The sequence below is a fragment of the Equus przewalskii genome, chromosome 4, assembly GCF_037783145.1.
Source record: "Equus przewalskii isolate Varuska chromosome 4, EquPr2, whole genome shotgun sequence".
NCBI lineage: Eukaryota > Metazoa > Chordata > Mammalia > Perissodactyla > Equidae > Equus > Equus przewalskii.
The window spans coordinates 73756913-73780881 of NC_091834.1; the positions used below are offsets into that span (position 1 = coordinate 73756913).

General features: G+C 40.2%; 1 protein-coding gene and 1 long non-coding RNA gene across 2 annotated transcripts; both read left to right on the forward strand.

Moving 5' to 3' along the window:
* The first annotated feature begins 278 nt into the window (after positions 1-278).
* On the forward strand, positions 279-9277 carry CAV2 (caveolin 2). The gene is made up of 4 exons (XM_008535949.2): positions 279-364; positions 812-1558; positions 1899-2086; positions 7106-9277. The coding sequence occupies exons 2-4, from the start codon at positions 1025-1027 to the stop codon at positions 7254-7256; spliced, it is 873 nt and encodes a 290-aa protein (XP_008534171.2). The 5' UTR covers positions 279-364; positions 812-1024; the 3' UTR covers positions 7257-9277.
* Positions 9278-12740: 3463 nt separating this feature from the next.
* Positions 12741-18825, forward strand: LOC139082892 (uncharacterized). The gene is made up of 2 exons (XR_011539236.1): positions 12741-12997; positions 18637-18825. It is a non-coding gene; the product is annotated as an uncharacterized lncRNA (long non-coding RNA).
* Positions 18826-23969: the final 5144 nt, after the last annotated feature.

Below are 23969 nucleotides of genomic sequence, written 5' to 3' on the forward strand. Positions count from 1 at the left end.
TCAAAAATAGTCTTTCTCTTTCAGAAGAAGTAATTCTTCAGACCCAGTTCTCACAAGGGGATTGAAATGTGCAGGAGTTCCAAATGCTCTGTATTCAGCAATACTCCACTGCGTGCCTATAATGTCGTAGGCGCTGAGCAAGCTGCAGGCACCCCTTCAAGTCTAGGATCCATTATTTCGCTTTTGGCAAGTTTTCCCTACTTCCTTTTCCTCCCTCAACCCATGTCTAAGTCCACCAGACCTTAACCTCTCCATGAACCTGCAAACGCCTCCCTTCTAAAAGCTTTTGAGTGAGTAGTCGACAAGCTGGTTCAGCTACTGCTGTAGCTTTATGCTAGAGATTTGTTTACACGGTTCCTACAAGGTAGGTGCGGATGTAGACTGCATCTTAGAGATGCCTGAAATTTTTCAAAAGGGTGTGATTCGAAGAAAAGTAAGGGTTATAATTTAGGTGGGGCGGGGGGGAGGGGGGGATCAGACCTCCCCTCTGGGTCTGAAGGTGCAAACTCCTAGGGGCAGGGGGCTCACCTACCCAACTCCATATCCACACCGTGCCTCCAGCCGGCTCACATACTCTGTGGGCACTGGGATAGCTGAACAGCTGATGCCCTTGCAGGGTCCCCTGGCACTTGCGGGGGGTCTCCTGGCAATCAAGTGTGTTATGGCTCCTTATCTCATACTGCAGCAGCAACAACGTTGACTGGAAGCGCACTGTGTGTTAGGGACCACGTAATAGTTTTACATGAATTAACTCATTTAATTTTCACGCGGCGGCTCTGTGAAACAGGTACCATCTCTCCCATTTTCTCAGGAGGCAGCTGAGGTTCTAAGAGGCTCAGGAGCACACCCGGTAAACCGTAGAGGCAGGAAGTGAAGACAGACCTTCTGATTCCATATCCCTCGCTCTTCACCACCAAGCTGCCCCTCTCCAGTGAGTCCATCATCCCTGCCAGCTCTCAAGCTTCACAGTTCTGGGTGTCTAGTGATGTGAACCAGGCAGCCCTCTGGCCCTTCTGTGGGCAGAATGCGGGTGCTCATCCCCGTAGCAGGTCTCGCGCGCCTGAGCAGAGCCGGCATGTGCCTGATTGGGACGATTCCCTGCGCTCCCGACCGGGGGTCGGACGGGGACCAACCAGGGAAGGGCGGCGGGGCGAGGGGCTGGAACCACCTCGCTGGCTGCGTCCGGCCCCTGTCCGCCCCCCCTCCCCGCCCCGACTGGGCCGCGGGGCGGAGCTCGGGTCGGTGCCGTGAGCAGGAGCCGGCAGCGGGAAGCGGCCTCCGCCCTGGCCGCACGGGGCGAGGCGAGGCAAGGCGGGGCGGGGCCGCGCGCGACGGGAAGGGGAGGCCGCGCGAAGCCGGACCCGCGCCGCGCCAGCCCGGCTGCAGCCGCCGCGCACCGAGCGCCGCGATGGGGCTGGAGACCGAGAAGGCGGACGTGCAGCTCTTCCTGGACGACGAATCCTACAGCCGCCATAGCGGCGTCGACTACGCCGACCCCGAGAAGTTTGCGGACGCGGGCCTCGACCGGGATCCCCATCGGCTCAACTCGCATCTCAAGGTGAAGCCCAGAGCGGGCCGTAACCTGGGCCTGAGGCTGGCCCAAGCCCCCGCCATGGCCTGGAGATGCGGGCGCCCCCTCTGTCCCCGCCCTGACTCCAGCCTCTCCCGTCGCTACTAGGTCAGCTCCACCGGGTTCGAGACCCGGAATCCATCTGCCGCGGGTCCGCCTGCGTAGCCAGGAATTCTTAGCCAAATTCCTGTGTGCTCACGGTGACCCCGTGAGAGGTGGGGCACCCCAGGCAGGTCCCTTCTTCCTGCTTCTCCCACCTGGAGCGCTCCTGGTTCCCGGGGCGGCAGACTGGGTGACAGTTCGGGATCCCTGAGTCTTGTCTCCGCAGGTGGGCTTCGAGGATGTGATCGCAGAGCCGGTGTCTACGCACTCCTTTGACAAAGTGTGGATCTGCAGCCATGCGCTCTTTGAAATCAGCAAATACGTGATTTACAAGTTCCTGACGGTGTTCCTTGCTATCCCCCTGGCCTTCGTTGCGGGAATTCTCTTTGCCACCCTCAGCTGTCTGCATATCTGGTGAGAATGGGTACACTGGGGTGGACCCACTTTCTGAAACGTAGTAATGTTCTTTGCCACCTGCCCCTTGCTGTCCCTTTCTTCCAGGCTGGCTGCCGGGGGAAGAATGTCCATTAGCTCCCCACGCAGTGGCAAGAACTGGGAGGCCTTGAAAGGCAGTGTGCTTTCTTTAAAATCGTAGGTTGGGTCAGGAGTTTAAACAGAAGCAGCAATGTCCCTCTGTCCTCGGGGGTGATTTTCCTTCGGATGCTGAGGCCCAGCTGACTGTGGAGGTGGAGACCTGGAGGCCATGCTTCCTGCCACAGGCTGCTGTCTCATGGGGCCATGTTATGACTTGTGCCTATGGTTCTGGGCAGGGCTCTTATTTCTTTCATCACCTTTTATTCAGTCACTACTTGTGCTGCGGGTAAAACAAAAATGATCTCTGAGCAGAATGCCCGGGAGATATCATGGGATAGGGATGTCAGACCTAAACAGTGCTATGGAGGGGCTGCTCCAGTCCTGCCACTGGCAAATGGCAAAGATGAGACCAGAAGAGATGCAAAGTTTGTGCAGTTAAGGTCAGGGAGTCCCAGCACAAATGAATGAAAACTCAACTACAGGGTGATGAAATGAGAAAGACTCCAAATGGCTTTTTCACCTATACGGCACAAATGAGAGTGGTATCTAGTTAAAGGGAAAATAAGTATAGAAACCTACTGGACATTGAGAGGATGTTTTGACTAACTTTATTCACTGTCAAAATGCATCATAAAGCTTTGGAGAACATTTCTAAGCATTAAAAAAAAAATTTTAAAGGAAAATGTTATATTTTACCAAGCAGTTTTGTTGTTGTTTTAAAAGATAACCACTTTATTCTGAGAGAAAGAACATTCAGATCATCCCCAGTATGGAAACGCTTGCCAAGCTTGTGCTTTATTTAGGGCAGTTCTGGTGAAATGTATCACTCCAGATGCCTCCATGTCTTTCTTAATCACTTTATATGGTATTGCCCTACTCTAACACATGCTGTGCTCATTGTTAGAAGTTACGAATTTATTCTCCATTCCCCTTTACCATCTGAATCAATTTCTTTAGCCAGTTAGCTACCTAGCTAGTTCAACCAAGAAAATTTATTGAGTGCTTGGTTTGTGCTGAGCATGGACCCAGGATGAATAAGATGTAGGATCTGCCTTCAGCTTACTTACAGCACATCAGGACTGCTGACTAGGTACAAAGCTGGATGCTGAGGAAAACTCAGTTAAATCTGTCTGGGAGGAGGGAGGCGCAGGGAATGCTTTGTAGAGAGCAAAGGGTCTGAAAAAGGCTTTTAAAGGATAAATAAAAATTCAAATAAGTAAAGTATAAACAATGAACATAAATTTAATTTGATCACTAAAGACTGTAAACAACTAAACTATGTTGAAAGTGCTGAAAGACTGCCAGAGGAATGAAAACCTTTGCCTTGATACATGAGCACATCCACAAAAGCCAGATGTATAGTTAGCTCACACTCTGACATTAGCACATGGATTTTTATTTTATTTTATTTTATTTTATTTTTGGTGAGTAAGATTGTCCGTGAGCTAACATCCATTGCCAATCTTCCTCTTTTTGCTTAAGGAAGATTGTCCCTGAGCTAACATCTGTGCCAGTCTTCCTCTATTTTGTATGTGGGTCGCTGCCACAGCATGGCTTGATGAGCGGTGTGTAGGTCTGTGCCCGGGATCTGAACCCAGGAACCCTGGGCCACCACAGCAGAGTGCACAAACTTAATCACTATGCTACCAGGCCAGCCCCTAGCATATGAATTTTTTAAGATACCTAAGTCAACACATAAAATTTCGGATTCCTCATTAACTAAAACCAGTCATCTAATCTCTCTGTTAGTTTTCTCACTTTCAAAAATGTGAAAAAGTGAGTGACCACATAGCATATTGTGAAATGTTGGCTATGAAGCTATTTGGAAATACAGAGTGCCGAATTTCTAGTCACAAAGCTAGGCTTTCCTAAAGTACTTGTGGAAGAACTGAAAACAAGAAGGGTTTCATTTACTAAATGGTGGAAAGATATGAGTAAAAGTATAATTAACCAAATGATGCTTCTCTCCACCTGGCTCTCCTGAGAACAGGAGGCGTTTTTTTGTGTACTGCTTCCCCTGGTGAATCATCAAACCACTTCTTTTTCAGCCACATAAAATGTATTATTTAACTTCAGCTTGTTTGTCAAATTACATTCATGTGAGACATTAATATTTAACCATCATACATTTGTCATCAGGCAGCTATGATTGCAAGTAGAGGAGTAACTTCAAAAACAATGCTTAAAAGTTAGTTTATACCTTGATAACATAGATGTATCATTAATAGATTACATACGCATGATACGATAAAACCAGACTAAGGAGAGGCGTTATAGAAGAGCAAACCATTTGAGTAAGCTTCCTTCTTCCTTTCTTTTTTGGCAGGGGGTGAGCGTTGTTTATTGTTTTACCAAGAATTTGGTGACCAAAGCCATGAAAATATGCAGTAATAGATCTTTGAACCGTGCACGTTGCATCGTCACAACGGATCTGATTTTAGATTCTTTAAACAAAAAAATAACAACAACAAAAACCCAGAACTCAGTCTGATGATGTCCGATCCTAGGCCGAAAGTACGTGCAGTTAGGAACCAGTGAGTTGGTTTGATGCTATACCACGGACAGATTGAGAGAGCTGCTGTTTGGCAACTTATTTGGCAGATTATTGGAATACAGGGGATCATACCAAAGAAATGTGGCTGGAGTTCCCTTACCCCTTATTTTTGCTGGGATGCAATTCAAATAGATGGTCCAACTGATAGAAATGCAGTAGTAGCAATCTCATTTCTAGAGGACCTTTTTATACGGTAAATTGCTGTGACAATGCAATCTGCATGACACTATTGGTAACACAAAACTAAGTAAAACCTCTGTCCATAGGGCTTTATTATCCAATGAGGAATATATAATCTTACAAATTGTAAGATTTATTTAAGAAGTGTTTGGTTGGCCACATTGGGCCTCATCCAAGTTTTGGGTCATTCTAAATTGCCCGGAGTTTCAGAAGGGAAACTATTTGAGATGTTGAGAACACAATTTAAGTTTGACATCAGAGGATCATTGGATCCTCTGTGAGAGAATAAAGTGAGAGAACAACTTAAAATGAATTCACCACATTCTGTGAACTGAAGTTCTCAAATGTGGACAACCACACTTTGCTGAAGTGGAAAATCCATTTTCGTTCTGTGCTTAATTCTGGAAAGTGCATTATATTCTGAGTGAAGTAGATTTGGTTAGGAAGCATTCTGATCTCAACTTCAGTCTTGTAGTATGTCAATTTGAGATTATTTTGTTATCATTGTTTTCATTATATATTCTGACTTCAAAATCGTTATACTTGTTAGTCATTATAATGACAGCATCATATGGACAGTTCAATGGTGCAGAATAAATATTAATCCTGATAGCCAGTCTGTAAGATTTCCTCTTCTTGTTTTAATTTGTAGTGATTTGCCCAAGGCCACATATCAAGTGAGAAACATAATGGGATAAGAAGTCAAAATTTGTCATCATTCAGATTTCTGTTCAACTATTTAGCTCTGAAACACCCAGTAGTTAATTTTCTTAAAAAATTGCTTCAAGTCGGGGCTGTGGCCCCGTGGCCGAGTGGTTAAGTTCGCGCGCTCCGCTGTAGGCGGCCCAGTGTTTTGTTGGTTCGAATCCTGGGCGCGGACATGGCACTGCTCGTCAGACCACGCTGAGGCAGCATCCCACATGCCACAACCAGAAGGACCCACAACCAAGAATAGACAACTATGTACTGGGGGGCTTTGGGGAGAAAAAGGAAAAAATAAAATCTTTTAAGAAAAAAAATGCTTTATAAAAAAAAAATTGCTTCAAGTCTTTAGCACTTGGAACAAAACACAAGATAAATATAATCTGTGTAGATAGTCAATATGAATAATTCAGTATTCCAAAAATATCTCAATCAATCAGACGGTTGCCTGACCCTCCCTTCACTTTGGGCTAAGTACAACGGACCTTTATGTAAGTCACATTTTAATAGCAAACCAAGAAAATCAATCTTACTTCCTGTGCCCACCCAGGTAATAATAAAAATTCCATTGAGGCCACCAGCAATGCCTGAGAATTCACAAATCCTTTTGTGTTCAAAGGGCACTACTACAACAGAGGACATTATTCAGAGGATTACATAGAAAATTAACCAGCCTAAGGAATATGAGAATATGCAGTTATCTTAAGAAAAATTAATTTCATACAGAAAATACATACAGAAAAAATAATTTCAAGATAGTCTAGTTTTTCTTGTCTAAGAGTTCTAACATAATTGTAGGGCTCTTTTAACTATACCTCACAGCCCTTTTCAATGTATGTAATTACTATGAAAAATTAATAATATAAAACATAGCTATGCTAAATTCACTTCAACTCAAACATTTACTAAGGATCAAGGATGTCCTTACTTAAAGAGCTTACATTCTAATAGGAAAGACAGAAATATAAGCATCTATTTGTGATACCTTCCGGTAAATTTGAGGATTAAGAAGTTTGCATTAGTACTTTAGAAGCACAAAAAAGGAGTATCCAGCCCAGCCTGGTCCAGTGGGGAGGGAAGTGGAATGAGGCAGCAAGAAAAGCTACCACGGAGTGGAAGCTCAAGGAAATAAGAGCAGTTAAGCAGGTTAATATTTAGGGGCAGAGATCAGTTGGTTGAATGTACTGTTCTGTTTTGTTTTCTTTTTGTTTTCCTTTTTCAGATAGCATGCCACCAATAGACAAAATATTAGGGTTTATCATCCACGTGCTTGTTTACTTTTTTAAGCAATGCATCTTCCGTGCATCTTATCACTATGTGGGTCACTGTTCATTTATTTGTTTCAAATGTTCAACCAAATTTTGTTGAATTAGGCCATTATAGCTTCTCTAGCATGTGCAAGAGTCAGTGGCCTTATCTGGTAACACTAATAATCCTTACACATCTCTCTTCCTCTGTTCCAGGATTATAATGCCTTTTGTAAAGACCTGCCTAATGCTCCTGCCTTCAGTGCAGACAATCTGGAAGAGTGTGACCGATGTCGTCATTGCCCCATTGTGTACAAGCGCGGGACGCAGCTTCTCTTCTGTCAGCTTACAACTGAGCCACGACTGAACACTCGGACCCCAGGTCTGGAGATTTAGATACTGTAATACTTCTTTGTTGTTTTAACATAAAAGCACTACTGTACTGTTCATCCCCCAACTGTTCCAATTAAGAAAACTATTAAGATGGGCAACCACGCTTAGAAATGTTTATTGGCAGATCTTTTCAAATAATGTTTTTCTAAATAATAGCCAAGATTTCATATCTAACTTTATAACCAGAATTATACAGTAGGTTGGCAACACTTAATTTTAAAGGCAGGCAGTTTTTGCTTTAGTACAAAAGTATACATATTATTATGATGAATTTTTAATGATCAAAGGACAACTGCTCACAAAAATATGGGATTTCTTATTTTTCTACTCCGGAAGTAATACTTTTAAAATTACCTTTGCAGATAAAGTCTTGGGAATACTTAGAGATAAGATATACAGGTATCCTAGAAATTGCAGTAACGAAAGTATACAGTGGTAATAGGGGCTATCAAATATAAAAAACAAATAAATGTGAAAATAGGTTCATGAAAATGTGTTCCTTTAAAGAAGGTATTGTTAACCTACAGACCTATTTAACAAGATGTTTCATTTTGCTGTATATTTTGTACTTATTGTAAATGTTGCTCTAATCAGATTGCTTTCGAGCACTTTTATTATATTTGTTATCTTGTTGAACTAATATATAGAATGAAAAAATGTATGTCCCATGAAGAAAGTCATTGTTGAGATTACACTGTCTTGATTATGTAAGCATATATATCTTTTTGGGGACTAGAATGTAAAAGAATGATATGCAAGGCTTTTCTTTCTAACTTTTTCAATCAAAATCCTGAAGTGTTTTATGGCTGTTGTTTATCTGGCTGTGATCTTAAAATGATCTAGATTTATTTGGTATTTCATCTGGAAGATGCTTTCTCTCTTGTAGTTAGAAATTAACCTGTATTCTGCAGTCCTATTACTGTTTCACTTTACCTTCAAGTAATACTGGTGCTATTTAATAACATTTTATAATAAAAGCTATTTCTGACACTTAAGTATGATTTCAACTACAGTGCTTCATGGAGAGAAACTTACAGGAGAGTTGTCAACTTGTTGGATCCATGCTACTGAGTTGTCTAATACGGGTTTTGTTACAGAGTATAAAATTATTCTTATCATGTTTGAACTGTAGAGTCCTACGTCAATGTTATGAATCACTGTTTTTTAAAAAATCTCATTATTCCAAAATGATAGGCATGTGCAAGAGATGTCTGTGATGTCAATGGTTACTATTATTTACACATTTTAAAAAGTGTATAAATGCTCAAATTTCAGAATTACTATGAATTAAAATTCCTTTGAATATCTTCATAGGTGACAAATCTTATTTTTCCAAGTTGCCAGGACTGGTGATTATAAAGGATGATTAAACTGGAATACTGTTGGGGACTAAAACAAACGAATGATTAAATTATGAAACTCATAGCCTTTTGAAGGTACCTATAAAAGAGACTTTTCAAAACTGCCTTAGGCCGTTGTAGCATCCTTGGAAAAGACTCAGGATCACTTCCGGAAAGCACTGCCACTCATTTGACTGGACAGATTTTATTACATTAGTTAAAAAGGTCAATCGGTCTCATGACTTTATAGTTAGACCTTGTATTTAAAGTGTCTTAAAAAAATATCTGGATGAGTTGATCGGCCAAAAGTATTTGATTAATAAAATATCTATTTAAATAAATCATGAGCTTCCATCTTTTCAAATAACTATTGGGAAGTTTTAAAGCCAAAATACATACACATAGTCATATAACAAAACCTATTAACTTTTAACAAGTGATACGTATGATTTGCTTATTTCTGAATAGCATTGATTACTTTCGAAATGAATTTTAATTAAGATTTGCCATTAAGCCCTTTATTTAGAAGACTGAAATTTAGTACGAGGTGGATCTAGGTTGCATGTGCACATATGTTGGTTCTTTTGTTTGGGGGTGGGGGAGATGTAGATGATGAGACTTTCCCAGTATCCGTAATAAAATTTCTGAAAACCCATAACATGTGTTTATTGCTTTTATTACATTAGATAGCAAACTTATCAATAAAGAACTTCTTTGAACTAGTTTTTACTTTATTTAAAACTCATAATAAATGAAAATATATGAGTTATTGCTTATTCAGGAATGTATTTGTGAAAAATTATGAGATTGGTAATTTAATTCTTTGTTTTCCCAGCACTGAAAGAGGTTCCCTATAAATTTTTCTATCGTTTGATGAATAGAACGGAATAGTTTGTTCACCAACCCACCATACTTCTAAAGTCCCTTGCTAATCCTAAGTAAACTGGTATTTCTGTTTTCAATTTTTTAAATAAGAAAGTAAAGCAATATAAATCACATGAACTTGGATACCGGTACCGTGAAACCAGACTAGAGTCCAAAATTATTTTTGGAAAGTGAGTATGTGAAGAGTAGCTGCTGATATCGGCATACATTTTCTTGTTGTCAGTTATCTGGAAGAATGACTAACCTCTAATAATAAGGCAGGTGTTTGGCTTTTTAAAATATTCTTTAAGTTTCAAAGAACTTAAAAAGTTCCATTTTCAATAGTCATCCACATCTTGGTAATTTACTTAGATGCCTTTTTTGGGAGGCTGTTGCAGGGCAGTGAAAAGAGCCCTGCCCTCCAGGTCAGGCATCTGGATTCCAGTCTCAGCAATGCCATTACTGAGGTGCATCACCCCCTGCAAATGGTTTAACTCAGGGTCTCAGTTTTTCTTATCTTTAGTGAAAGGAGTGGACTAAAGGATCTCTCAGGAGCTTCCCATCGCAGGTCTCTCTTTGACTTCAGTAGGATGAAGACTTGCCTATGTGTCTGCAAACCAAGCTAGCTGTTCAGACCAGGAATTTTTAAAAATCTTGAATTTTCTATCAATTAGAGGGCTGATATGCTATAAATACAATAATTAATGCATTCACTTTTCACTGGTCAGTTGTTTGTGCAACTGTGTATGTGGCTTTGATCCTTCATGACAAGGATTCCTAGATTTCTAACAATTCTGAGTCTGTATTATTGTGACATTTTCTCCAAGAATAATGTTACTCTATATTTTAAATTAATTAAAATGTATTTTAGCTGAGGACTTTTCTAGCTGCTAGGATCGCTGCTAGACCCCCGTAATCATCGCCATCGTCATCTTTTGCCTGGCGAGTTGCCACGGCCTCACTCCCAGCCTTCACCATGATCTTCTCCAGTCCATCTTCCCTTTCTAAAAAAGTGATCCCATCAAGACTCCCATGTCTGTAGGCGATAGTAAAATGATCGCTTGTATGTGCTGCCCTTAAAATAAAAGTCCAAACTCTTGGGGGCCGGCCCCGTGGCTGAGTGGTTGAGTTCGCGCACTCTGCTGCAGGTGGCCCGGGGCTTTGTGGGTTCGAATCCTGGGCATGGACGTGGCACTGCTCATCGAGCCACACTGAGGCAGCGTCCCACATACCACAACTAAGAATATACAACTATGTGCCTGGGTGCTTTGGGGAGAAAAAGGAAAAAAATAAAATCTTTAAAAAAAAATCCAAACTCTTGAGCAATGTATCCAGGGCCTTCACTATCTTCATATAAAATCTTGCGCAAACCCCTATTATCACTTACCACCTGGTCAAACCAACCCCATTAACTAACCCTCTGGACTGCCAGTTAGGTCTTTGAGAACCAAAAACATCACCCTCTCTGTTTCCTGGGATTCCGAAATGGTGCGCAGCACTTAGCGAGTTCAATCAGTATTTTCTGAGTGAATGAATGACTACAGGAATAAATATCTGGAGCAAACTTGGGATGATTGCAGAGCTGGGGTGGGAATCACATTTTGACTTCACAGTTTTCTTCATTTGCAATAAGAGTTTAAAATGTACTGATTCTAATAAGAATTTCCTTCTCACTATTTTCTCACTCATGAATCATTAAGTTGGGAAAACTAAACTAAACTAAACTAAAAGTAAAGCATATCAGGTGTATTTGATCCTTTGGGGTAATGCTGTCTTTACTCTCAATTCTCCTGTTAGAAACTTATTTTCACATCTTCAGGGATACAAAACACTAGCTCTTAGAAACTCACTAGGAAACATACTTTCTGGCATTTTAGAATGTTGCTATTTCTCTTCCTATCCTATTTCCCATTTTGAAGTTTATAATACTAAAAGATTGTTTTTATAGAATTTTACATTTTAGAAAACGCAGTCCCATACGATGTCTCATTTGAATCCCAGGACAAATTAAATACCATAATGGAGAAATCATATAAGTAATGGCTCAGTTTCTTTGGCTTGCAACTTTGTCATTTTAGAATGTTTATTTAAGATAACAAGAGCTTAAAGAATTTTTACAAGGTGATATATTACTTTAAGAAAGTAAAAACAAAAAATAGGTAATGCTGCAATGAAAAAATACCACCACTAATGCAATTTATCAGAGTTTGGTCTATTTCCTTCCTTCTAGGTATATATGTGTGTAGGGAGACAGGGAAGGAATTGTAAGAGGATGAAGCAGAGGATAAGGATACACTACATATTCAGGTTATATTCTTTTGGAATAAAAATAATTTGGGCTTCCATAATTTAATCATCCCAATTTCTTCTCCCTGTTCACTCTCAAAAAGCAAAATGAAGGCACCCTTTGTTGCATTTTTAAGTCATTTTTGTATCCACTCCTCAGCTTCTTTCTTCAGAGTGTATCTGAACTGCCACCATTGGAACCTTACACCTTGATGTTTGTTTAAGTGAAAGATACCATGGATGCAGTAACATTTCAATCTATTAGCAATTATCCATTACTTCAGTATGAGTGGATGACCTGAGAAGGGAACCCAAGCACGAGGGTCTTGAGCTGAGCACCATATGAAAGCACCAGACACTGATTAAAAGACATGCCACCAAAGAGAAAGTCAGGACAGAAAAGGGAAATAGGAGGCTCCAATGACACAATCGTCACCCCTCACACCCCTGCCCCAAACCCGAGTGAAGGAGACAGTGGAAGTTGAATAGGGGTGGAAGCAGTTGAAGTCAGTTAAAGACTTCTTTCTTCCATAAAGGAAAGTTGCTTATGTCTCACTGAATGAAAAGGGCCCTAGGAGGGGGCATGAGGGCTCTGCTAGAACCATGTGCCCTAAAGACAGTGCAGAAGAGCAGAAGTTAAAATGAAAACTAAACTACAACTTGTGACCATCTGTCTCTCTTCTGTCTCACCTCTCTGTGCTGTTGACTACTGCAGTGTATCTGTGGCAAAGAAAGACCATGCAGCAGTAAAAGAAATCAGAGGACACCACTTCAACAATTATCCAAAAATAGGACAGAGACACCTATCTGCCTGCACTTAGACGTGTTAGGTCACTCAGCTTGGCTGCACGGCTGGAGAAGTCATTTTGCCATTATAGGAAAAGGTAGGGGTGGAGAATGATGAGAGAAAGGAAGAGAGATGACTCAGAGCGGGAAACGGCACGTAACCAAGGGCAATTATTTCTCCCAGACGTAAATGGATCAGGAAGAGATGGGAGCAACAGGTCATCTTTGGAGCATTCTTTTCTTTCCCTGCCTCTGAGTAACTTGTCATCAAGCACCTGCCAGTAACAAAAGGGGAGAGAAGGGCAGTAAGCAGGACCTGCTTCTCTAGCTGAATGGCACACCAGTTCCAGCCAACTGCTGGCTCAGCTAACTGGGACAGTGAAACAAGGAACCATTTGGAAAGTTGCAGGGATAAACACACCATTTCCCAGTGAGACAAGTAAGTGGCAAGGATTAACACACTTCTTTTACTTAGGAGGAAGCTGGTTGGAATCCTTCATGCTTCTATCATTGAGAGAATTCTGATGACCGGTACAAGCAATAGCATTCCCATTGTTGAGCATTGATTACCTGCTGAGAATTTATTTAATCTGCACAATAACCCTATGATATGAGTTCTATTATCATCCCTATTTTTCAGATGAGGAAACTGATGCCCTGCAGGGGAGGGATTTTCCCAAAATCATACTGGGAGTCAGGATTTCAGCCAAGAGAATCTGATACCAGAGTCCAGTCTTTTAATCACTACAGAGATGATTTGCTTTTTGTAGCATGTGTGGACAGCTGTTCTAATGACTTCTTCTCCTTTCCAGCCAAAATTTCCCTTTGCATTCATCATTCAGTCATGTCACCTTTCCTGCTCTGAAAAGTACTTCCTTTTCCTTTCTCCCATCTATGGAGTCAATTCCAAGTCCGCAGTGATGAGAGCTCCTGCCAAGCTGGTACCTGGGTTCTCTGTAGCTTCCTCCCTCTGCCCCCTTCTAATCCCTGAGCTCTCTCCCAGCCCTACACCCTGCTTTTCTGGGCACACTCTTTACTTCCCTTTATGACCTGTGCTCTAAGCCCTACACTCCAGCTTAGGTCAGAAAAACATTTTCAAATGCCATTATTCCTACATTTTGTAAATTTTGTAAAAATTCACTATCTTTAACAAAGATTTCCATAATAAGTATCAAAAGCACAATGATGATAATTCTCCTAGAAACCTTAGCACATAAAATATTAATAATTACTGTAATAATGTCCATTTAAACTAAGCATATATTTTTTCTAGACAGAGGACATATTTTGTATCTTCGTTTGGTTGGAAATTCCTTGTCAATTGGTACACCTTTTAATATGTTATCCAATCTTAGTGGCGGTTATTTTATCTTGGAAATCCCAGGGAAAACCATATATAAATTTATTTTCCTCCTAGAGGATGATTTTCTCATGATAAATTTTCAGAAGCAGAAAAACTGAATTGCAGTAGACAAACATATTAATGACTAGTCGTATATTGTCATACTACTTTTCAATAGGTTTATACAATTTATAATTGCACTAGCAGTGTATGTGTGATAGTGTATCTACTCATTATCAGCATTTGTATGTATTTATATCAGTAAAAAGTTATACATACACAATTTTTACAAAGGTATTATGTGGTTAATGGAGCAACATTATAGTATTCTATTTTGCACATATAAAATTTAATAAACATTTTTCTATAGTGATAATGAGTACTGTGACCCCATGCTCATTTTTTCCCCTAATTTTCATTATATTCACATCTTATACAGTAATGCTGTCTGTGCTTTGCAATAATGGATACCCCGACCCCCTGTCATGGGGCACAGAATTTGTATTTCCCAGTATTGGCAATGGTTAGCATAGATCCATCCACTCTTCTCTTCCTTTCCTCTTTCTCCTCCTCCCCACTGTCATGAAGTCCAGTGAACTGAATATTTTAGATGGCTTTGAAGGGTGAAGGTTTACAAGGTTTTGCTATGAGACAAAGAAAAACTTATTGAACCACACAATGTGCTCTTGTTATCTTTAGAACTTAGTCTTAAATGATCTAACAAAGTTTAATATTCTTTTGGATTGAAACTTTGTAAACTACAATGCACCAAAATAAATCACCAAGTGAACATGTCCGCAATGGCAAATATATATATATATGTTTTTGGTAAGGAAAATTGGCCCTGAGTTAACATCTGTTGCCAATCTTCCTCTTTTTGCTTGAGGAAGATTGTTGCTGAGCTAACATCTGTGGCAATCTTCCTCCATTTTGCATGTGTGATGCTGCCACAGCATGGCTTAATGAGCTGTGCATAGGTCCACGCCTGGGGATCAGGGGCCTCGAACCGTGGTCTGCCCAAGCAGAGCTCGTGAACTTAACCACTAAGCCACTGGCCAACCCCAACAGTATATATTTTTTACATCCATATTTGCTCACAAAATGACAGCAGTAATCAATATCAAAATAGGGAGTAATATTGAAAATGCGAAGTCATGAGACTGGAATATATAAAAAGAAACATAAGATGCAACCAACACTTCCTCTCCGGTCTAGATATGACCTTGCTGAGGCAATCACTGGAATAGCATGCATTATTTAAGGTTAGATAATATACACAAAATAAAAATCTCCGCAGAATAGCTAGCATATTCAATCAATTTCATGGGCTCTCTGTGCAGGTGCCATGCAGTGAGCGGAAGGGGTGTGGGAGGGACATGATCAAAGCACTGGGAATAAAACATTAAAAAAATCATTTGTTACCATGTAGAAGAAACAAGTGAGCAATCAACTGAATTATTTATATATTTTTTATTTAGATGAGCAAAAGATCCTATGATGATTTTTTTTTTTTTTTGAGGAAGATTAGCCCTGAGCTAACATCTGCTACCAATCCTCCTCTTTTTGCTAAGGAAGACTGGCCCTGAGCTTTATATTTCTTTAAACATTTCCATGATTTTATGATTCTTAGAGTTTAAGAAATATTCAGAATTGAAAAAGAAAAGCCCCTTGGCCTTAAAATCTGCCATGAAGTCTGCCCAGCATGAAATGCTTCAAGGTGTAGGGTGGGTTTGGGCTACCTTAAAGCAGTCCCTAAGAAACTGCTCTGTCTTAAAAAGTTGACAGACCAGTGCAGCCTCAACCCTTGCCATGGACCAAGACCTTTTTCGTGTGGCTAATGGGAGAGTTTAATATAGCTCAGGCCCTTTCGTAGCAAATAAACACAAATATTATCTTGGCTGGTGCCTACTTTGTCATTTTTGATTTCACATTCCAAGAAGACTTCAGTTTATAGAAAAGGAAAGAACTGCCAGTTCTCTGCAAGCAAATTGGCCAACTTAGCTTGTGGGGTTCCCCCTTAAATGAGGCTTCCTTCAATTTGCTTACAAATATTTCTTTCATAGTATGTTACTTCCTCTTGCGGAGCTGGGATTCCCTGTAAGTCATCCAGGCTTCAGTTCGAGTGCTCTTCCCATGATGTAAAGTCTCTTTCATGCATGTATTTGTGGGAGATTTTCTTCATTCGTGGTCCTTATACAGGAGAGTGGTATTTGCTGACAAAACTTCTGCCTTTCAAAACGCCTTCAGAGAATGTGCATTTTCAAGTTTCCCCTAGATCGCTGCCTCTCAAAGTTTAATGTGCTCACAGGTAACCTGGGGATCTTGTGAAAATGCAGATTTGGATTCAGTCAATCTGGAATTGGGCCTGAGATTCTGATTTCTAACAAGCTCCCAGGCAATACTGATGCTGATGCCGCAGGTCTCTGGACCACACTTCCAGTAGCAAAGCCCTAGTAATTAGTTGGAGTAAGACACACAGAGAGATGAAGTAGCTGCAGATAGAGAACAGAAGAAACTGACAGATCATTTGTTTGGTCCTGTGAAAAGATTCTATGCTCCGGCCTATAATTATAATCCCCCACACCTGTTTTGAAACATTCACATTCCCTTTAAAGTAAGCTGAATTGATTGAAAGCAAAGCCAGCAGTGCAGAATTAAGCCCATAGTCCAGTATGTACAAAAGCTGATGTTGCAGACACAAATTTTCTCTGGAATTAGTAAAAAAAAAAACAAAAAAACCTCGCCATATGATTATAAGAAAGTAAAGTTCTCTGTAAAGACAAAACCACTTAATGAATGGTCTGGTCAATATGAACTTAGACTTTTTAAAGCATGAACTACTTTATGATTAAACATCATTGCCTTGAAGGGAGGAGTGGCTGTAGAAATAAATTTCCCCCAGGTAAAAGCAACTCCTGGTAAATAGTTTATTTACTAGGGAAAGAGCCAAAAGGAAAGAGAGTTTCCTTTGTTAAATAATGGAGCTCTGACTTAAAGCCAGATGGGTTGGTTACAAAACAAAAGGCTTTTGTGGAAGACTGCTCCCAAATATTTACATTAACTTAAAAAAATATATGGAAGTTTATATCTCTCTTTAATTTTTGGTAGCATTCAGGGGCTATTGTTATTTTCATTTTTTATCATTTCATTATAGTTAAAATGGAATTTTAAAATCGTTTGTTGAGATAAAATGTAATGTTCTAATATGCTGTTTAACACTCTGCTGGTATACTATAAAATGCTAAATATCTCATATATATTATATTACATTATATCTTATCATATTATATTATATTTTGTTGTCCTACTAGGTTTTCTGAGAGTTAGTCATACTTTGGATAAGATTTATGGAGTTTCCATATTTCTGAAGGGTGGTAGTAATTTTGTTTCACTTGAATAGGAGGAAATGTAGTCATTGTCCTCATATCTGAATATTTGACTTCTTTCAACTAGATGTAATGTAGTAATCTGGCTCACCACCTGACCCCAGTTTTTCTGAAAAGTGCTATGCCCAAGGCTTATGTTAAATATTTTCAGTCTTGGATTAGATAAGAGTGTAATTATTACTTTCATTATTGATATAAATCTACCTAGATGAAAGAGTGAGCCAAATATTTATTTACCTCTCATTTCATGCTTTCTGAATGCATTATCCCTTGATTACATTAGTATTGGCTCTAAGTTTGGACTAAGACCTTCTCTATTCAAAGAATGCTAGAACAATTATTTGGGTAGGGCTATTATAATTCAGTTATTAAAATAGTCGAGGTAGGTAGATCACCCAATTTCATAGCAATTACTTTGATTTCTTACATGTCACCATGATGAGATGATGTACTGAACCTGGAATTTTGCATGGACTCTTAAGCACAAGTAAAAAAGAACTCAGTGTGATTCGCGTTTGTTTATCACATAGCATTTTCTCAATATTTAGATTTACTTTTAAGCTGACAAATCAGGTTGTTTCTATGATTTTGTTTTTAATGTAACTTGTGAAAGAAAATAACTCAAAATAATTTTGCATATAAAAATAGTAAGGCTGTAAGTTTTTACCTACTTTTAGAAACAAATTTTGCTACGTTTTCATAGAAAATCACAAGTTTCATCAGATTTAGTTCTAACCAGAATAATAATAATAATAATAATAATAACAATAATAATAATAGGGATGACAATGATAACAAGATGATGGCCTAGTTTTTTGAAAGTGAGGTAAATTGTTAACTGCCTTGAAAATTACATTCTAATTTAAGGGAAGAGAATTTATCTTGTGATCTGTCTAGGTCCCTCTCTTCAAGGCCCTCTGTCAAGCATCGTATTTCAAAATCTTCAAATATAGAAGTTTGCACTTAATTTAAGATTAAGAGTTTTTTTTTGTTACCAACTGTTTAATGGAAAGATTTTTAATACTGTATATAAAACTTTCTGAGAATGAAATAAAAAATGGCAAAAGGGTATATATCTCTCAATAATTAGATTAAAACATGGAAAATTGAAATCCAAAACTAGTCCCTAATGACCAACACATTTGACGTAGATTTGGGTTCTTCACACTTTCCTGCATTCTCATCCTTGCCATGGCCTCATCATTAATGGAATTTACTTTCCCAACCCTTGACTTTGGGCTGGGTCACGTGACTTGCCTTAGCCAACAGAACAGGGCAGAAGTGACAGCGTGCCATTTCCAAGCTAGGCTTCTAGGAACCTTGCACATTTTTCCTTCTCCTCTTATGCAGCTGCTACTTCTTGGCTCATGAGAAAAACCTGCCCCAACTAGCTTGCTGGTCTAAGGAGGATGAGAGACCCATGGAACAGAGCCAGATTTGCAGTGAGAAGCAGAGCTGCCCCAGCCACCCCAGCCCAGATCAGCTGAGCCCTCGCCACTCACCTCCTAGATCAGTAAGAATAAATGGTTGTTCTTTAGAGCCACTGAGTTACGTAGTACTTTATTTATGCCAAACTATTGTAGCAATAAGTGGTTGATACACCCTAAAATTCAGTTTTAAAATATGTGTTGGATATATAACAAAAAAGTGTCGGTTCACATCATCTTTCACTTTTAATTAGCTATTGTGATATCACTCAGACATAGCCATAAAGCCTTACCTGCCCTGATTTTATTCAATACAACTATACCTTTACCAATTTCAGTTAGGATGAAAATAATTGTACTTTTCGAAACAAGGCTTGCTACTCAAAAGTTTTCCCAAGAATTAACCTTCTTTCAGTCATATTAAGTTACCAGTCAGAATGATTTGGTCTTGAATAACAAAAGATTTGATAAGAAAATTATAAAGTAAACTGACATAGTGAGAGCGAAAGGCCAAACATATTGTTCCACTGTTAATATTTTGAGTTAATTAGAAAGATAAAAGCCTTAATGCAAGGCTATCATGAAACATAAATATTGGCAGAAGTTCTAAAATTATATCTTTGGAAGTGGAATTAGAGGGTTTGTTCTAATTCAGAAATACCAGATAGATCCTAAGAGATGTTACTGGCAAAATCTTGACAGAATTTGGTTGAAGGGAAAAAGGAGAACTGGTGAATGGTGACACTTTTGCAATGTTCTCTGATGTTCTTTTCTAGATGCCCATGGAGACTTCCCCTACCCAACCCTCCAACCCCTCATCGCATGCGTAGGGAAGGATTATTGCAGCAGAAAAGCAGAGATAAGAAGAGACAAGGTTTTCTTGATTCCAAAAGCCTTGGTCCTGGGGGAATTCAGGGCATAAAAAAATTGTTGGGTGCTATAAGGGCAGAGCTTCCTGCTCAAGGAAGAGGAAATTGGGAAAAGGAGCAAAGTAATTTTTGATACATGTGTGTCACTCTCACAGGCCCAGATCAATTAGGAGGATCTAAGAGTAAAGATACTTGTGCCTCCCGTTTCTGGGTAGTGCCCTTGAAGGTAGCAACTCCCTGGAGTTTCTCTGCTTTGTGGCTGGGCATTATTCTGCGCTCTACACCACACTCACCATGACAGGATCCATGACCCTGCATCCCGCCTGCCCACTCAGCTTCATTAGACTTGCACAGAGCCCCAAGAAAGGACAGAAGTGGTAAAAAGTATTTCTAGCCCTAAGGGTCATACTGAATGAGCTTGAAGGACAGTGTAACAGTTTCCTGAATGGATCAACGACCAGGGACAGACAGGGTGATGTCCTTACCAGCAGATCCAAGACATACAGCTAAGGAAGAGACTTTTCTCTACAGACCCACCCACCCAAGGAATTGCCATTCCTTGGCAATTCATAAGCCCCTGGAAGTTAGATGCAAGCCAAAGAAAATGGAAGAAACTAGGAATTGACTGACATAAAGGTTCTGCCACCTGAAGGAATGGGGATTGGTAAAAGAAATTAAGTTCAGTTAGAAAAAAAGAAAAAGTTACTTCTCACAAGAGACTTCAATAGTACTTATGATGTTTTCCGCTTTAATAAATCTGAAGCAAATAAGGCAAAATTATATTATTTAATCAAGCTTGATGGTGGGTGTTCATCATTAGGTAAATGCCAATTACATTTTTCATTTTACAAATGTGGAAAATGGAGCCAACAAAGAAACGGTATAAAAAGAGTACTTTCTCAGCCATCTTGGACAGAAAGATTCTTCAAATGTAGAAATAGATGTTAATTTTTTTAAGAAAATAATTAGAAAAAAATCATTTAAAATACTCAAAATAGAAAGACCCAAACCGAGGAAGATTCCACTGGGGCCTTCAAGCAAGAACAGGGATAAGAAGAAATCAGCTGATGAGATGTCTTCCCCTAGAAAGCCATTTCTGTGTGTAAAATAAAAGCTATGGAGGGAGAAATGGTAGGAATGGGAAGAAGGCCCAAGGGAATTCGGCAGATGGGGATGAACAGAGGAAGGCGTGTGAGGCCACGATGGTGAAAACAGGATAAACATTCAGCTGAACACAAAGACTGTGAAAATATTGACATTTGTATACTTGCATGTAAACAGCTACACTCTGAAATGCACCCCCTCCCTTCTCACCCTTCTCCTAAGGGCCCCCAACCTCCCAATGAGCCAGCAACTAGCCAGCAGGACTCTAAGGCACAGCTCCAGAGCTGTGACCCAAGTCTGGAATGACAGCTGGGTGACTCTGCCATACTGGTTATTACATTTTTTGTTTTTATATATATCACACCAAGTGATAATCCCTATTATGAACCAAGCTATACACCCTTTTCTGAACTCCTCGACAAAGTCACGTTTGGGCAGTCTCAGGCTTCCTAGTGCTGCGAAATGTTGGAAAGATGTCTGCTTCTTAAAACCTTGATATCATTATAAGTGGTCAAACCTTAGGCTCCTAATCCTAGAGTGGGAATTAGACAGAGCCAGATGAGAATGTGAAGAGGACCTAGGGTGTTGGGGACAGGAAGCAGAGGCTGTGCCAGGGGTAAGGGGACTAGAGAAGAAGAAGAAGAGAGAAAACACAAGGCAACCAGCTTCACAATCTCACCATGAACAGGCCCTCACTAGACTACTTAAGAAGGTCATGTCCCATGAGTTGTTAACAGGTGATTTGGTTATTTATTAACTTTAAAATGTTTCAATATCCCACAAAACTCCTTAAGAATGAATTATTTTCATGTATTTAGATTTCAGTTTCCTCATCTCTAAAACGGCTGGTTGGATGATGTGTGTCCCTTTTAGCTCCATAATTTTTGTTATATACAATGCACGAGCTGACCTTTAAGGCTGCCACTTAAAAAAAAAATAGAGGGAAAATGAGTCGCCATTTACTCATTTTTTAGAAAACGATGTGGAGAAAGTAATTAACTTGCCTCCAAGCCTAAACTTATCTGTGTGGATATCAAAGTTATCTGTGTTTTTTTCACATCATCTGTTCAATTCAAATCTAGTACCTATGCTAAGAACGTTCTTCTTCATCTTTTCTTTATTTCTGGTAAAATCAGAACCAATTCTCCAATTCAGCTATTACAGCCAGAATAAGATCTGTGTCTCTTTGGTGCCAGTTTCTTGTTGAGGTAGGCTAATGAAGAGCTGTGGCTTTCCCTTTCATTAGGAATTCATTTCGGCATTGACAACGCTTCAGTGATCACTATGATTCTGTGTGCTGCTGTTGATTTGGCTTCACGGACTTCCCCAGTGAGGCGGCCTTCCCTCTTTTGAGTGCTAGTTAAGCATTCACTCACAGGAGCCCCCCCAGAAAATCCATTCCTTGCTGGAATGCAGGACATGCTCGCTCCCTGTTCCTGTTGACTTTTTTTCACAGTCAAGATTACTCATCGGCAGCTGAAGACTGAATAACAATAGATGGGAAACGGTTTCCACATTTTTCCATACAACAGAACCCCAAGTGCTTTGCAGCCAACATTTATGAAGGAAGAGTTAGATGAACAGTGACGTTTCAGCAATCTGTAGGGGCAGACTGGGCACTTCACAACACATTGAACCTGACACCACCCTTTAATAGCATATCATGTTTGCTAACACAATTTGTTCAAAGAATTAAGAAATGAAATTTGGCAGAATAAAATTAAGAAAATCCAACTTTTGGAAGCTCTTTAGTATTCTAATAACGACTAGCCAGCATAATTAAAGTCATGCCAGCAACACTTGTGACATTTTCTTTGCCATATAGTGAAACTGATCTTTTTTTCAAAAATTGCATTTCATTTTTGCTATCAACAGCCTAATAGTTCTTTTATATTGTCATGTTTTCTCTCCAACTAGATAATCCACTCCAAAGGTTTCATCCTCTATTTCACTTCCTCCTCCTTTTGTGTCCCAATAAACAGACTGCCAGTATATTTAATGTAAATTGTGCCCCTTCAGGTATATTCTCAGCTTTTTTATTTCAAGTCACAGTTTGACTTTTGATTGCATATGGATCGTTAGGTAAAATGCCCTTTCCATCTTTGTATAGCGAATTTCTTGACTGATTATAACTCAAATGTCAAATGACAGCTTACTATTTTATTAATCTTCTGCTGCTTTATGATAAAGAAAGAAACCCCAAATTCAGGAACAGATAAAATATTTTAATTGTTAACATTTTTTTTTTCAATTCTAATCGTTAGTAGAAAAGTCAAGCCTCCTCTAATTCACAGCCAAGCAAATTTTTTAAAAAATAAATCCTCTCTGCTAAACTTGAAGCTCCAATTAAATATTTCTACAATTGTAAATATCTTATGTATTTTGTAAATATGGCATAACCTGTTGGCGTGAATTTCCTTTGTTCCAGAAAAAATCAGTAAAGTTTAACATTTTCATTTCTTATTTCCAAGCATTTGGGAGACATTTCAGAAGCGGCTGCGAAACGTTAAATTCTGTATGCTTGCTTCTCCAAGTTTCCATCCGCACAGACTGTCACCAAAAAGCACACAACCCAGAGCACCCAAACAAATTCCTTCTTTGTGTTTAGATGTGAAATACACCTAAAGGTTCCGGGCCATTTTTCATCCCTTTCTCTGTGAAACAGGGAGATAGTTGTGTCTTAGGCAGCAATGGAACGTGGGCGATGAGAAGAAACGGCTTAGAACAGGGCAGAATTCTTTCTGAAGCTCCGGTGCCCATACTGGGCATCCCTGCAGGCGCGTCGGCTCTCTCCACTCCCCACCCCTGCTAGGATGATGCACTGCGAAAACATTCGCTCTCCCCAGGACTCCTTTCGGTGGTTCATAGCTGGGAAAATGTTGCCCCAGGTTTAAAAATCCGCCTAAGCAGCCCAGCGCGAGCGAAACGCTTTCTCACTGCTCTTTGCTCCCCGCCCTCTGCTGCCAGAACCTTGGGGATGTGCCTAGACTCGGCGCAGCGCACGTCCTGGCCAACCGCGAGCAGAACAAACCCTTGGCCTTCGGCCAGGAGGCTCCCTCCCAGCCACCGCCCCCCGCCAGCGCCTTTTTTTTTCCCCCATACAATACAAGATCTTCCTTCCTCAGTTCCCTTAAATCACGGCCCAGGGAAATCTCCTCAAAGCCTTCATCCAGCCACGGGCCAGCATGTCTGGGGGCAAATACGTGGACTCCGAGGTAGGCGTGGGTGGGTGCGCGCCGGGCCCCGGGGTGCGCACGGAGTGCCTCCTTCTGCTATCTCCCAC

Coding starts and splice junctions, on each gene's coding strand:
- CAV2 (XM_008535949.2), top strand. CDS start 1,025: ATGCGGGTGCTCATCCCCGTAGCAGGTCTCGCGCGCCTGAGCAGAGCC. Junction 1,559..1,898: donor GGCTCAACTCGCATCTCAAG/GTGAAGCCCAGA, acceptor TTGTCTCCGCAG/GTGGGCTTCGAGGATGTGAT. Junction 2,087..7,105: donor CTCAGCTGTCTGCATATCTG/GTGAGAATGGGT, acceptor CCTCTGTTCCAG/GATTATAATGCCTTTTGTAA.